Raw genomic sequence first — 15362 nt, 5'->3', positions numbered from 1 at the left:
ACTATGAACAACTGAATAGTGTGCCCCCCCCCACAACTGAACTGCTATTTGCCTATTCCTAGGCCTTAGCAGCTGAGCAGTGGGGATGACTGTGCAGAAGTTGGTTGTGGGATGCTTTTGAAAGATGGAACTGCAAAGCCCAGCAGGTGCTTTTGCAGTTTGGCCAAAGGCTGGCAGCTGCCTACATGAATGAAAAGAGTGGAGTTTCTTAATTGTGAAAAAGGAAAACAACGCTTAAAGATTACTCAAATGTATTTTAGTGACATATGTGGAACATACAGAAATAGTGCTAAAATTACAAAATGATATAGAAACACAAGAAATCTCAAATGGTCCACTGAATATTTTCCAAGATAGAATTCATAATTCATGTATGCTCTCATTCTTTTTTTAATACACGTTAACTGAAGAAATCCTACAGGACTGGAGGAAGTAAAGTGCTATCAGTAAGTACATCTAGGTGAGCAAGCACTGGAAGTCTTTTCTGCAGTAAACCTCCCATGCTGAACAGTGAAAGGGTCAGCTGTATTGTGCATTAACTTCACATAAATGCAGAGTGGTTACCTTCAGCTAATGCAGACTCTTAAAAAGCACCACCATCATTCATGAGTAAGAGAGGTACAGAAAAGGGACATTAATATCCCACAGACAGAAAGCACACCTGGGGCTTGAAGTAGATTTTGTATATTGAGGTGAGTCTCCCATGGGAATCAATCAGTTGTCCATTCCTTGGTTAAAGTGGCTGATGGAAAACTGCCATACTATTACTGTATTCCTATATGATAATAGAATAGCTTTTTTGGCTTTGTTGCTGAAAGTTTTGGGCCTGTAGCAGAATGAAGAAATAATAAATCAGTAAAAAGAAAAGAAAACCACGTACACCTAGGCCAGATCTCAACAACGAGCCCCACATTGGGTGAAAGATTCCTGCATTGCAAGGGGTTGGACTAGATGATCCTCGTGGTCCCTTCCAACTCTTTCTCTCGTGTATTTCTGAACACATAAGTATTAGAATATCTTGTATGCAAGCAGCTAGAGCAATTTCCAATCATCAAAGGCTTTCACCTGGTAATGAAAGATAAAGCTATAGAGCTTACCCATCGAATGAAAAGGATCTATGCACCGCCACAGTTCCTGCTAGTTTCAATGGTTGTACCTGTTAACTGGGGGAGGGTGGGGTGGGGGGATAGAGGTGTGACATTTGGATTCTCTGTTATCAGGTGACAAAATGTCCAGAGGTACTTCAGATATTACTCAAAACTCTGGAAAGGGTAAAAAAGCCTTTTCCCTAGTTTAGTCAGCTAGGCTCCTGTTCCTGTAGACATTAGCTTTATGACTAACTTGGGAGTTTGGAATGAGGTACTGCCATTTGCAGAAGGTTATGCAATCATACAGTTACAGTAGTGGAGACAGAACAGGTTGCCTATCAGTGGTTAGGTGGTGTCTTCCCCATCACACAACCTCCTTGTGGTCAGATGTCAAGAGTTGTTGTACATTAGCTGGTAGCCTAGAACAAAGTTTGGCAAACATAATACAGGATGTGTTATGCATAAATAAACTCCAGATTCCACGCCAAGCTAATATGTAACTCGAGAAAAGAAACAAGAGCATAGGGGATGGAGAATGGCAGGCATAGGCTATGCTGTAGACTGAAGGTGTGATGATACTGTTTGCTCTGAGGATTGTACCATCAAATACTGAGCTGAAGTCAGATTCCACCCCCTGTAAAAATTCAGCAGATCTACAGAAAATACACAGTCCTACAAAAGGTCTCTGAGCTAAAAAGAAAGATGGGAGAAATTGATCCTCTACACCCCAGAAAGGGTTCATGGGTATGGTTGCATAGGTAAAATCTGCCATCAACATATACTGCATTGGGGGGGGGGGGCAACGACACTTAACCACAAACACTCAAATTTAGTGAGGACCAAAGCCATGAATCATACAGAGGAAGTATCTCTCTATGTATTGAGAAGGCCTGCAAGAATCACTTTCACTGCCCTCTGGTGGGAAAACACAGGAAATGGAGGCCACACTAATTCTTATGCGGCTAATCTTTCACCCCAGTTCTGAAAGGCTAAAGCCATGGCTGGCATCCTACATCTGGCAATTAAATCTGCATTCTGGCTCTGTGTCTTGCCTTACCCCCCACATCCCCCACTCTACTACCTGAAGTTCTGCAAAAAGAGAGAGAGTATTAAGAGGTGTCCAGCACCAAAATGAATACTCAATTCTCTGCTCTGGCAATCTAAACCCCAATACTGTCTAACTTAAGCTTCTTTGTTGCATGGCAAATGAATTCCTGAGATAGAGGTCCCTGCTGCTGGCTTTCCTGGTAGTGTGTGAGGATGTCCATATAGCACTGGACCTGGTCTTCATCCTAGCTGTTGCTCTTGTAGTGTGGAGGGCCAGCTACTGCTTGCAGGGCTTGTTCACGCAACTGGGTTGGCCGAGTCAGTATGGATGTGATCTTGCTTAGCTGCAGGAGGGAGCCAGAGATAGCTGTGGGACAAAAAACCAAAACAATGAACTCAATGCAGACCCTTTCTCCTAATTCTTAGAAAGAGAATCCTTTCAAGTCTTCTGGAAGTATCAGGAATAGAAGACTTTTGAGAACAGCTGGCATCTCCAGCTAGTTTTTTTTCCTAAACACCACAAAGCCAGGTAACTCCTAAGGTCACATCTGGGCCTTGCTTTAAGGCAGTGCCCAATAATCTTGCTTCAGGGCAAGGAAAGGATCATAGTGATGGGCAACTGTGTCTAGTAACTTAGCAAGGCATGAAAAGGGAATCAGGAATGTGGAGTATAATTGGTAAGCCATGGTTCTGCTCCACTCTCTTAGTTACGTGTGAACGTAAGAGTACTTCAAGCAGGAGTAGGATGGGTGAATGATACACAAGCACGTGCTAGATTTCAGAGCAGAAGGTAGGCAAGGATCATTGAAAGCCATGGGGGGGGGGGGAGAGAGATGGGTCAGTGAAGGGAAAGACATTTCTAGATTTCCTTGTTGATCCATACCAGGGCGCAAGATGGGCAGGGTGCAGTGCTGCTCCAACCAGCTCAACACTGAGTCGCAGAATTCCTTGACATTGCCTGTGCTCACTGTCCTGGTGTAGCTCTCAAAGAGTGGCTTAATCACCATGCTGAACTGCAGGTTGGAAGAGGTTAAGGAGCCTATGCAGCCAAGTCTCCCTGCTCCCCTTAAGCACCCAGCAGGCCACTAATGCCATGCCAAATGCCTCCCCTGGCTTGCTTTCTTGCACCCTAACCTGTCCCATCCCATCCCACATGCTCGCTGGTGGATACAAGCCAGAAGCGCCAGTCCTGCAGGGTGCGCTTGCGCACATACTCTTCATAGAGTTGAGAAGCCTGATCTGACTGTGGTGGCAGCACAGGAGCTCCCGTAGGTGGAAGCTGGCGCTGAAAGTCACTGCAGGGAAGAGAAAAGCCACAACTTGTTGACAGGAGTTCCCCTCTCACCTTTTAACTTGTATCCCTGATCCAATGAAAACCCCTTAAGCCAGCCCCGCAACTCACTCAATGGCAGTGCTCAGCTCTTTGATTTCCCCACGTAGTCTTTCAACTGTCTCCTGAGCTTGTCGGCGCTCTTGCTGCAGTCTTTCCACATGTGCCGCACTTTTCTGCAGGAGCATCGCTTTGCTGAACTGGGGAGGTGAGGGGGTAGAGTAAAGGTGTAAAATGGATTGGGAAGGCAAAGACCACAAGAATGGCTCCAGCAGGTTCACAAAGCAAATTGGGAGGACTGGACAAACAGCAAAGAATATGTGCCCTTCCACCCTCTGGTACAGTGGGGGATGCGTACCTTAGTGCTGCTTTGATCAGGTCCTGTCAACACCAGAGTGGCAAGAGTGTTGAAGCCGGAGCTGATGACCCTACGGCGGGCATAGTCAGCCGAGGTAAGTGTTGATCTGCGACTTCCCTGCAAGAGCCAATCAAGCCATGATTTGAGACACTGCCAGGTGACTACCCCTTTGGCTATCGTCTTTGAGAAAAGATGCCTTCTCCCACAATGCTCAAGCCAACAAGATGGGGTACAGTGGTGTGGGTATCCTTATTACCTTGGCAGTACAGCATTTGTCCACTTCCTGGGGTTTGCAGAGAGTGTTGTCCTCAGCTCTCTCCTTGGTTTTGGCACCTGAAATAATCCCAAAAATACTGTGGTAGGTGAGTTCCTCTTAAGGTGTGTATTCAATTTCTACTTTGGCACGGCATATAGACCAATCCAGTGAAAGTGGATGAGGTATTGCTAAGAAGAGAGGCCAAGTGACTTTGCACCCTCCTGAGCCAGCTTACCAGTGTCAGGGGAAGCAGCAGCAGAGGCAAGCGGAGGAGACTTCACCGTTGCCGAGAATGAGTTCAGCATATTCGCAGGGGGCTTTGGGAAGCCACACACCTGTGGAAGAGGAAAAGCAGGGTTGAGAGAAAGAGAGAGCAGCCAAACAGAAAGATAGAAAAATACGCCGCCTGTCAACTCCAAGGAGGCAAAAAGCAGAACACAGATAGGAGGCCTCGCAGACGGAAGGTGGCAGAGGAGAGCATCCTTACCTGCACAGAGTTCATGACTGGAGTGAGGGGCAGTGGGGCAGGACCTAGAGATGAAAGAGATGTTCTTATTTTCCCAGCCTCTATGTATTAACCCCCAATGCATGTACAAAACTTGGCTGGCTGAAGCAGCACCACTCACTCCCTGTAACTACACAGTTTCAGATTAGCTGCTCACCAGTAGACCAAGTTTTTGAATGTGGCAGAATTTATTTAATGAAAAGGAGTCTGCTGCTTTATGAAATCCCACCCACCACAACTGAAAATACAATTCGGGCCAATAATCTCTACTTAAATGCATGGCACCTTACCCAACAGAGAGGCCAATGAGCATCCTTGCCTCAGGGATCCCTTCCAAAACATACCTAGGCCTGGTTTCCCCATAACCATTAGCGTCTCATAAAATTCCTGCATGTACCAGCCAATCTGACACCAACTGTTTGGTACCCACTTTGCCACCAGACACACGAGGATAGGAATTCTGGACCTTTATGTGTGAGTTTTAAATGGAGTAGAGAGGAAAGTTTCATAGTTACAGATTCTCTCTTCATAATGCTTGCACATTAGAAGACTCTACAGCTCTTGACAACTTTCCCCGTTCAAAAAAGCTACAAGGCACAAGAGCCTTGTTCTGAAATGGGTCAAGAAAATCTGTGCTCACTTGTAGATCTAAGAAAAATTAAAATATAACTTTAAAAAGCTAGTAAATATGCATAGTTATGTTAATGAGCTGTCATTTCACTTCTACTAATGAGTTGAAGGTTTTCTGTTTAACTGTGAAGCATTTGGACGAATGTTGACATTTGCAGTTTTGCTTGATTTACCTGGTTCAAACTGCTGGCTGCATCAAAACAAAAAGCTGAACTACACTCCAGAGAAGCAAGAAGGGGATCAAAGCAGGAATCTGGACATAGTGGACTTTTTCTTTCCCTTTCCAAACAGCAGCTCCCAGACATCTTTACACATATGTATAGTTGCAAGTAAGAATGCCACCTTAAATCCGTCTCCAATACCTGTGGACTAACCATTTTACTATTCTACAGACTAGTCAGTACATAGTTTTGACACACAATTTCTGCAAGGCTAAACCCTAAATCCACTGAAGGAGATACAGGCACTGTTACGTAATGCCTATCAGCTCAAGTCAGATACAGTGGTACCTTGGTTTTTGAACGTCTCCGTTGACAGACATTTCAGTTTTTGAACGTCGGAAACCCGAAAATAAATGCTTCGGTTTTCAAACATGCCTCAGAAGTCGAACATGCCACGCGGCTTCTGTATTGAGTTTTCCATACTCAATTCTTCATCATTTTTTTAATTTGTATGCCACCTTTCCAATGCTCAAGGCGGCTTACAGCATAACAAGATTTACATAATTACAAAAGTCATAAACAATAAATAAACCACATCAAAAAATTTCTATACTGAGTTTTCGGTTTTCGAATGTTTCAGAACTCGAACGGTCTTCTGGAACAGATTACATTCGAAAATCGAGGTACCACTGTATATAATTTTAAAATTCTGCAGTAACACAAAAAACTATCTCCCTGGACCACATATTTTATTTTTCCAGTACAGAAAAATGCTTTTGCTTCCAGTGATTCCCAAGTATGAAGCTAAACTCCAACTTCAGATAATTATATCAAAATAAACACTAATAATGCATGCAGTTGTTTAAATTAGGGATTCCAAAAGTTGATCCTGGTGAGATTTGCTTCAGAAAACAACAACCAAAAAGAAAGGAGAATTCTGCAGTATGACTTAAAACTCCAAATGGACCTAGAGAAGCATTGTAGTCTAGGTCAGCAATGCCTCAATTTCCCCTACGGAGAGCCTGTCCTTGCAGGGACATACCAGTTGCAAGCAGGCAGGGGAGCGGAGCACCGGGAAGGGTTGGCTGCTGGCTAGAGGAGGGTGCTGGAGCAATCCGTTGCAGGTGTCTGCATTTCCCATCCTTGGGTGGAGGAGCAGAGACTGGCACAGCAAAAGTGTCCCGAAATACAGACGGAGAATTTGTTTCTGATCCTGTGTGCGTGATGACAGAGAAGACCAAAGTGGTTTGAGGCTGCATGCGCAAGATGGGAGAGACAGGCGGCGGGCTGATCCTCAGTGGGGAGGTGGGGAAGAATGGCAGGAAGGTCTGTTGTCCATTCAAAGGTACAGGCGGCTCCACATCCAGTGAGATGGGAATGGGGTTGAGAGAGTCTCCAGGCGGTGGGAGATCCTTGGTCCCAGGGGCAATGAGAGGTGTATCTGAGTTGCACTGGTTCAAAGCACTAGTATCCGTTACTGCAGGAGCCTAAGAGGGGGGAGAAGAGAGTGCAAATCAAACACAACTCCTGAGTCCAGGCTGGAGATGGCTGCACTGAAAATTATACAAGTGGGGAACTCCCACTGCTCATTTTTTTTCCCCAATGCTGAAAAAGGCTATTGCCTTTCCAAAATCAAAATCAAGCACAGACCAGTATCTGCAGTAAGCATCAGGGGCTGCAAAAGCCCAAGGAGTTTGTAAGCTATCAGATAAATTTATTCTCCTTACCTGGTTCATGGGCTGAGAACGACAGGAATTGATGAATTCTGTGAAAAGAAAGCAAATATTTAAAAGGCTGGGAGGAGATAAAGAGCAACTGGCAGAAGATAACTGGCTGGTGTGTCTGAATCAACAAAGCAAGGAATCATCAGGATTTCACCATACAGGTAGCATGCTGGCTGTTTGGTCGTAATAATAAACATTCATTCATTCACATCCACCATACAAGAAGACATCAATTGGTGGTTTCGAAGAAAGATGAGACCTAAAATCCAGGATATCTCAACTGGTAGAGAAACTCAAGTCAAGAACTGGAGCAATATGCAGGTGGGGACTGCTGATTTCAGAGTTATGTGTCGGAGTGGCAGAAATGAGACTGAAATAGGCTCAATATGTAGATGCTATACTTGCAAGTAGAAATTTTGAGATGACCAACTCGTAAGTTTAAGATTTTTCAAATTAAGAATTCATACAAGATTAATTTGCCTACTTTATTCTTCCTGTGAAAAGGGGATAAACAGTGGCTCTGAAGAATTTGTCCTGGCTGATTCAGAAAATGGGATAGGGGACAAACAATATATAAAGCACAGTATGCATGTGATTATATGGAGAATGAGTCTTCTCTTAGAGCACTGGACGCCCAAAAGAGGATTTTTACGTGCATGCTGACTGATTTAAATAATGTCTAGCCTTACCAGGACGTATCATGTTTGCTCAGCAGCATTCTGCTCTGGCCTTGGGTGAACTAGAATTTCATCAATGTCAGTTTGGAAATAGTCTCCTCTCACCAGTGACAGCTTTCAGCCCACTTTGGTGACCCAGACTCAGATGTTATTTACTCTTGAGGTCACAAGTTAATCTTTCAAAACTGGTGATTAACTTGTGGGCTTAAAATAATAATAATAAATGTTTCTATTTGATTTTTGGGCTTTAATGACACACTTTTCAGTTTTCTCCCTAACAGTGAGTTTAGTAAATATGCAAGCTGCAATTCTGAGGAATCCAAGGGCTCTTTTACAGATAAGCACTGCAGGGAATTGCAGCTGATCAGGAGATCCTAGCAGCATGTACTCAGTAGCATTTATAAACAAACGGAATTCTTTCAAGTGTGTACAGTATGGATACATAATTTAAACACAGTCTGGAGTGGTCTTAAGAAGCCATACAAAGTGCTTCAGAGGATGTCTTTCAGCTTTGAGATGCGCCACCTTACCACTAAGTACAGCCATATAAACCTCTGTTGTTACCTTGAATGGGGTCCAAGTCCATAAACTCCTCCCCAAAGATGGGGTGCAGTTGGGTCAGGGTGGGCTGGATCATATCTGCATTTCCCTGGTGAGCTGAAGACACAAAATGAGAAATAATATCACTCGCTCGCTACTTTGTTCCATAGCAAAGAATTGTTCTCTGGTTCACAAGCAAGGGACTGGCTCTCACATGGAGATACTTCAAAACCTCTCTCCACCCTCTAGAGGCATCTGTACTAGCCTCTGGGGACAGTGGAGAAAACTTAAAGGGTTTCTTGGTAGAAAGGGACAGATCCAGAGATAGATGGAATGAGCACAAAGCAAGGCCTCTCACCAAGGCCACGGAGGTTGGGGCCACCATAAGGGTTGCGGCTAGAAATGAAGGTGTCCAGAAGTGCATCCAGGTCATGCAAGGGGTCAAGGTCCATGGGGCATGCATCTGTTCCATCCGTTTTCAGCTCTGCCCTTGGAACATCATCAGCTACTTCCTGTCCAGAATGGGAGAGAAAGAGCTGTGAACTCCAACTTTAGGCAAACTCAAATGAGGGGCTGGAATACTGAATGGCTGCGGACAACCCCCAAGCGTTTTTAATTCCACCCTCTGCCATGGGGAAAGGGGAATCTGGAGGGTGCAGTATAGGAACAAGGCATTAAAATAGCACCTGAGCTGAACCATAGACGGGTTTATCCATCTTCTTTGAAGCCTATAAAAAAATGCACAGAATGTTTAGGATTAGGCCACTGAAAGTACTACAATTACAATACTTAGCTAGAGAAAAACCATAGGTGGCTAAATAAAATCCTATCTGGCTCATTGCTGCCCTGGACACATTTGGGAGGAAGGGCTAGGTATAATGTACTATTACTACTACTACAACAACAACAACAATGAACACTTGAGGCCTCAGAAAGCCATCGCGGACCACAATAATCACACAGGGATAGCTGGGTGACCAGTGTGTGTCTTTGTGGAAGTGAGAGAGAGGGCAAGAGAATGAGAGCCTTTGGCAGCTGCGGAAATGAGTCTATAGGCCAAGGCACCCATCAGAGTAAGACAGAAATGTAGCCTCGCCAGTCTAGTACCAGATCACCTCATAACCAACAGATCCAGTCTATGATAGCCTGGCAAGAAGCATCTAGAAAATCCACCTTCTTACAATGGAGTACCAAGGTGCTTCTGGACTGGCTACCTGATTTCCTTGGTTGACACTAAAAAGGACTGTATGAGCTTGGGTGGAACATGTCATCTAGGGGTGAAGGGAAGCTATATGAAGTACAACACATCTTGCTGGAGAAGACCCTTACCTGGGTATAGGAAAACAACCTCCATTTGTGATATTCCCTGATGACAACCCCAATTTGGCGTTTCCAGTACTTTCCTTCCATGATGACAGCCTGCCAAATAAAGGTGCAGCCAGGGGTCACTTACAGAAATGTGTAATCTGTCTTCTTTGTACGTTCTTAAGTAAGAAAGGCCCAAGTAACCTTTGCTCACCTCAGGCTTGCGGTGCACATCTACATCACTGCACTCTAGTGGGGTCACAAAACTGCACACTGGGTTCTGCCGCTTCTCCACATCTGCATCCAGAATGAAATAGCAGAAAAGGGGCTGTAATCTGCAGCACAGCTTCAAGCAGGACCAAACAGAGAAAATACTTGCTGGCTGGCTGGCAGTCGCTCCCATTTCAGCATCCACTAAATAAGGCAGTAGAGCTGAAGAGCTTTAAATCCATAAGCAATTAATATGTGACTTTTGCTAGCATAAAGCTTTGCAAACTTGCAATACATAATTCTGTGTGAAACAGTCTCCTTGGTTGAGGAAGTCATGGAAAACACGTGTAGGGATGGAGGAAGAACCCATTTTTTGTGAATTTATACACAGAATTTGGTGCTTCCCACCTAATCTGCCCAGATCAGATCACCTTTTATATGGTTGGGTTTTTTGTTGTTGTGTTTTAAATACCTTCTTCCAGGCTACTTACACTGCAGATACCAGGCCCTCCAGATGGCATTATTGAGTCGAATCTTGTCACGCTGTAGCAGTTTCAGCCCTTTGAAGGTTTTCCATTTGGGAGAGACAAGTTTCTCACTACAAATGAGAAAGCCAAAAAAACCCCTCTTGTAATACCAAGTATATCTGGCTTTCAAGGGGAAACAGGGCCAGGCAACACCCAAAGAAGAAGAAGGCAGCTCAAAACACACTGAACGGGAACATCTCTTTAATAAGCTTGACTATTCTATAGCCACACTTTATTACTAATCTGTGCCAAAAAAACTAAATTCTGCACTCAAAACTATAAACTACTCAGATGTCTACAAATGTTCACCTTTTGCACAGACTGACCCAATATGCCTGCTTTATTCTAAACCTCTCACTGGATGTTGATTCCTCCTCAACTTTTTAGAGCAAACTGTGGGAGAAGGAGAAAAATGAACAGGTTAGAAGTAGCATATGCTGATAAGTGTAGAACATAATTATAGAGGTGATAAGAAGCTGTGTTGATTACAGAAGCTCTGCCCACAGAACTACATGGCTCTCTATGTATACTGCCTTCCTGTTTTTCTGATGAAGCTCCTCAACAAAGGACAAAATCTTGCTTTTAAAAAGTACGCTATAGATACCAGCCTTGGGGTGGAATTCCATGTGGCAATTATGACAGAAGAAAAAATAGCCCTGGCTTTAGGTGGCAGATCTGGAAATAACCCCCACTCCCAGCCTTACTATAAGGGGTCTTCCCCATTCATTATTGTTGCAGAACCCCATCTACGAAGAGTCGGTGAGTGCTGGACAACTATTTCCTGGACAAAACCTAAGGTAATTCAATTATTCTGAAGAAATGCAGCATAATTTAAAACACATCCAGTTAAATGATTTGTGTTTTGCTATTAATAACCAATTTGTTAGTGAGTGTATCTCTACAACAGAGAAATATAGTATTGACTTGAGTAATCCAAATGATTAAAAACATCTTGGAAGGTTAATTCAATGGTTTATTTCTTCCACTGCTAAAGTAAAACTGTGCCTCATCTGTATGTTCTTACGAAGGAGAAGAAATTATAATGAGCCAGCATCTCCTTAGGAATACAGGCAGACACTGGCAGCTTGCATTCCACCCACACACCCTGTTTAATCAGTAGCAACACACACTCATATTCTGCCCTTCAGAAGTTCACTTGAAGGTGCACAAACATCCCACATGAAAATCCTCACACTAAGCGTATTGGACCACACTCTCATGCCACCCTATTGGACTCTGCCCCATTACATTTCAAACATGGCAGCTGTTTCACTGAACAGTTGTGTAAAAGAACAAACAAGATACTGTTCAGAACCCATGCCCCTTTGCTATTCTGCCACAACAGCTTCTTATTCAAAATTGCACCTGCTTGAGACAGAATGAATAATGAATAATCCCAGGCAGATAGATCAGTCACAGTTCTAATGCATAGCTGTGAAAAAGATTCAATATATGATTCTCTGTTACTACTGAGCAAAATGTAATGTCTATTTCACTGGCTGGGGGCAGAGGCTTGCACTGCCACTGAAACCAGTGGGCTCAGGTATATGGTAAACTGAGCTTTTGACAAAGTTAATGTCAAAAAGGACTCTGTTGCCGGGATTTCTTCAGGCATTCAAACTCCTCATACTACCTTTGTCCTTTTGCTTAGTCCAAGATGACATCTCATAATGTTGTGGGAGATTAACTAGAAAATACCTAAACGAGTCAACGTCTGAAATGTCATAATGCTGGAAGTCAAAGAACCGACCCAAAAAACCCAGGTCTGCGGATCTATTCCAGTTCACTAGGTTGCTGACAATGCTGGGACACTTTTTTTTCTTGATTTAAAGCTGCTTCATAGATATATATTTACAAGGAGATGATCTCAATGGCAGAAGCAGTAATTTTGCAGCAAATATATTGGTTGGGAAGCTAGTCTGCAACATACTGCTGAATGTGCAACTCTGGGAGGAATACAACTTGTATATGAAAGGACTACAGCTATTTAATTCAAAACTCTATATGCTAACATCAAGGCCAGACATTCCTGGGAAAGGGATACTGGTTAAAACAGTGTGGTACTTTTTATCTTAATTATTTTTACAACTAGGAGAAATCCCAAAGGTCAAGACCAGTGCAGGATAGGCTGTTTGCACCAAGAACCAGAAAAGTGAGTTACCATCACATGTCCAAAATGGTCTATGCAATCATGTCAAATGTTACTTTAAAAAAAGAAACACTAGAATTTCTAAACTTTAAGAGGCACACAGCCAGCAATCAAGTGTTCTGGGTGCCATATGCAGCGAGCAGACTGCAAGTTTTTGATCCCTAATCTAGTCCAAGTTATGCCCTGAAGCACAGTAATCTAAAACATTCCATAGAGTTGCCCACCCAGCCTTTCTTTGAAAGTTTCCAACGAAGCAAATTTCATTACCTCCCTAAGCAGCCTGTTTCATTGCTCAAGTTTCTTTCCTACTTCACAGAAACGTTGGGGCGGGGGGCAACCAATTCAAAAAATTCAGGGCATGTATTAATTTTCAACGTAGTACAGCACAGGTAACAATAATTAAAACTAGATTGTGCAAAACAAGCCAATTAGTTCCTTAACATAAATCATTAAAATTCTACACAAGAGTTCACATTAAAATTCTATTAAGAAGCTAAAGGGAGCACAGGAAGAAATACATGTCCTGTGAAAACTTCCTGTTTATATAATTTGCCAAGTTTTTATGCTTTAGCAACACTACTATCAGAAAGGGGACAAAACAGACCTTTACCACAGTGGATATACTTTATGATATTTAATCCCACATAACCCAGACAGCTTTTTGATATTATGTCTCTAGCATCTGGCAGGGACAACTTGGGTCATGGTCCATTTCTCACTTTAATACTCATGATAACTATCTATCCACTACACTCTGTCAAATAGAAATTTCTATTATTTAAGACTTTCTCTCCTTTCCACACATTAAAGGAGTCTGACCTGAGAGCTGATTAAAGATTAAAGGACTTGACAGCTTAATGAACAAGTCAACTGGGGTATGAGATACACTGAAAATGGGGTAGATAAAAACCAAAGTAATATGTATGGGTCAGAAGCACTGTCTAAGCAGCAAAATGTGCTTTTCTGACATGATTTTCTGGGAAGACTAAAGTTAGTGTCAGTTCCCCTCCTCTATGCTATGCTTATATGAACATATTCCCATATGCCACTAGAGACGCTATTGGGCACCTTGCAAATACAGTAAAATAAGTAGCAGTGCAATCCTCTGCACCTTTTCTCAGAAGTAACTCCTACGGAGTTCAATGAGACTTATTCATTGATTCTAATCCCTTGTATGTAGAACTGCAACCAGAGTGAGTAAATAAATAATACTGTGCCAGAAAGCAAGTGGTAGTAGAATGCTGGAGAACCAGGCACAACTCTATGTCATATCTAGGCCCCCTGCTTTTTTTTAACTACAAAACTGGATTTGTTGGTTTCAACAGATGTATGCGTTTCTGACTCTAAAATGTCAGTTTCGTTCCTTGACTACTCTGTTCTCACACGTGATGCGTGAGAACCTCCCTCTCATAAGTGGAAGTTCTTAAAGTGGAAGGAAAGATTGTAGGGGAGCACTTCTTAACTGGCAGCTACAAATCTAGATTTATACACTCATTTAGATTTCAACTTGGCATGGCAGACAAGACAAGCCGCGCCTTTGAAATGCCTCCTTGGGTGAAAATTTCTTTTATGTCTGTAGTTACAAGGAATCCGAGGCTTTTACTTAACGATGCCAAGTTACCTGCATTTGGATTCTCTTATTAGTATCGTTTATCTGCATGCATACTAGTATATCTTGCGTATGAATGGCAGGCTAATTGGTCGTGCTGCAGTTCCCAAGGCATAGTCTGGTTCCCTGAATGCATCCCGAGAGGCAAGGGCCGGAGGCAAGAAAGGCAGCCTCCGGGCGGGCCCTTCTCTATCCCTTCCCCCCAGACACACACTTCCCGCTGCCCCCGTTGGCTCGGGGGCTGCCCCGCCCGCCCCGCCCCGCCCTTACCTGTAGGCGAGCGTCATGCATTCGAAGAGCTTCGTGAGCGAAGGGTCGATGCTGAGGGCTCCGCTGCTTCGAGGCCCGTAGCGGTAGCACAGGCACGCGGCCTCGTCCACCGTGTCGAAGTCGTAAGCGGCGGCGGCGGAGGCCAGCTGGGCCCCGTCACCAGCCTTCCCTGCCGCGGCCTTCCGCGCGGAGCCGGCCCTTCTCGCTCGCTCCGCCGCGCTCGGCGGGGCGCCTTGGCCTGGCTGGCTCAGAGCCGCCTCGGGGTCCGGGTCCGGGTCGGCGTGGGGCTCCGACACCATGAAGTGGCCGCTGTGGATGATCTGCGGACGCGACATCCTCCCAGAAGGAGGCCTCGCTGCCTCCCTCGCCGTCTCCCGGCGCATCTTTAGAACGCGAGAGGCAACGCCAACGCCGCCATGGCAACGAGGGGCCGCCGCCGGCGCAAACCCCAGCCGGGAAAGAGTCGCGACAGGTGCCAAAATGCCGCCGTCGCAGCGGAGGAACAAAAGAGAACGCGGATTCTACCTCTTCCCAGCAGCTGCCCTGCCGTAGGCTCCCATAGCAACAAGGAAAGAGCGTTCTGCGCATGTGTCCTAGTCCCCGCCCCCTTGCCGTGGCCGCAGGGCATGATGGTCACGGTAGTTTTGTTTCAACATCCACCTAGCGGCGAGAACGAGACAGTTACTCGCTAGGTAGCATAGACTTCACTGTGTAGAGTGACATACAGGGATCTACTTCCGGTATTTTAGACTTGCTTTAACATTTAACAGTGCAACTCTTCTGCCTACAAGTTAGTAAACGCAGAGCTTCTGTGCGCAACTTTTCTGAAGTGCAGCTGATAGGGGCACAATCCAATTGACGTGCCACTCATACTGAAACCCGATCATAGACGTCAACTTTTCCCTTTTCTTGCGAGGAATCCTATTCAGAATAAGGGAATTTCCCTTTAAAAAAGGGAAACATTGACCGCTATGAA

The 15362-nt window shown here is 44.4% G+C and overlaps 1 protein-coding gene across 1 annotated transcript; it reads right to left on the bottom strand.

Annotated features, from left to right (window-relative positions):
* Positions 1-234: 234 nt before the first annotated feature.
* On the bottom strand, positions 235-15229 carry LOC309354556 (MLX-interacting protein-like). The gene is made up of 17 exons (XM_081884766.1): positions 14387-15229; positions 10323-10429; positions 9836-9918; positions 9646-9735; positions 9003-9044; positions 8675-8828; positions 8341-8433; positions 7103-7140; positions 6418-6862; positions 4567-4610; positions 4315-4414; positions 4080-4156; positions 3824-3940; positions 3538-3665; positions 3307-3430; positions 3019-3148; positions 235-2502 (listed from the first exon to the last, which is right to left on the bottom strand). The coding sequence occupies exons 1-17, from the start codon at positions 14767-14769 to the stop codon at positions 2381-2383; spliced, it is 2277 nt and encodes a 758-aa protein (XP_081740892.1). The 5' UTR covers positions 14770-15229; the 3' UTR covers positions 235-2380.
* Between the last annotated feature and the right edge of the window lie 133 nt (positions 15230-15362).

This window comes from Podarcis melisellensis (assembly GCF_964234715.1).
Source record: "Podarcis melisellensis genome assembly, chromosome: 1".
NCBI lineage: Eukaryota > Metazoa > Chordata > Lepidosauria > Squamata > Lacertidae > Podarcis > Podarcis melisellensis.
This window is presented reverse-complemented; position numbering and strand designations above follow the sequence as displayed.

Excerpts from the sequence above, each read along its gene's own strand:
- LOC309354556 (XM_081884766.1), bottom strand. The coding sequence starts at position 14,769 with ATGCGCCGGGAGACGGCGAGGGAGGCAGCGAGGCCTCCTTCTGGGAGG. Across the intron at positions 8,434-8,674 it reads CCCCAACCTCCGTGGCCTTG|CTCACCAGGGAAATGCAGAT; the intron begins GTGAGAGGCCTT and ends TTGTGTCTTCAG. Across the intron at positions 4,415-4,566 it reads CAGTCATGAACTCTGTGCAG|GTGTGTGGCTTCCCAAAGCC; the intron begins GTAAGGATGCTC and ends CCTCTTCCACAG.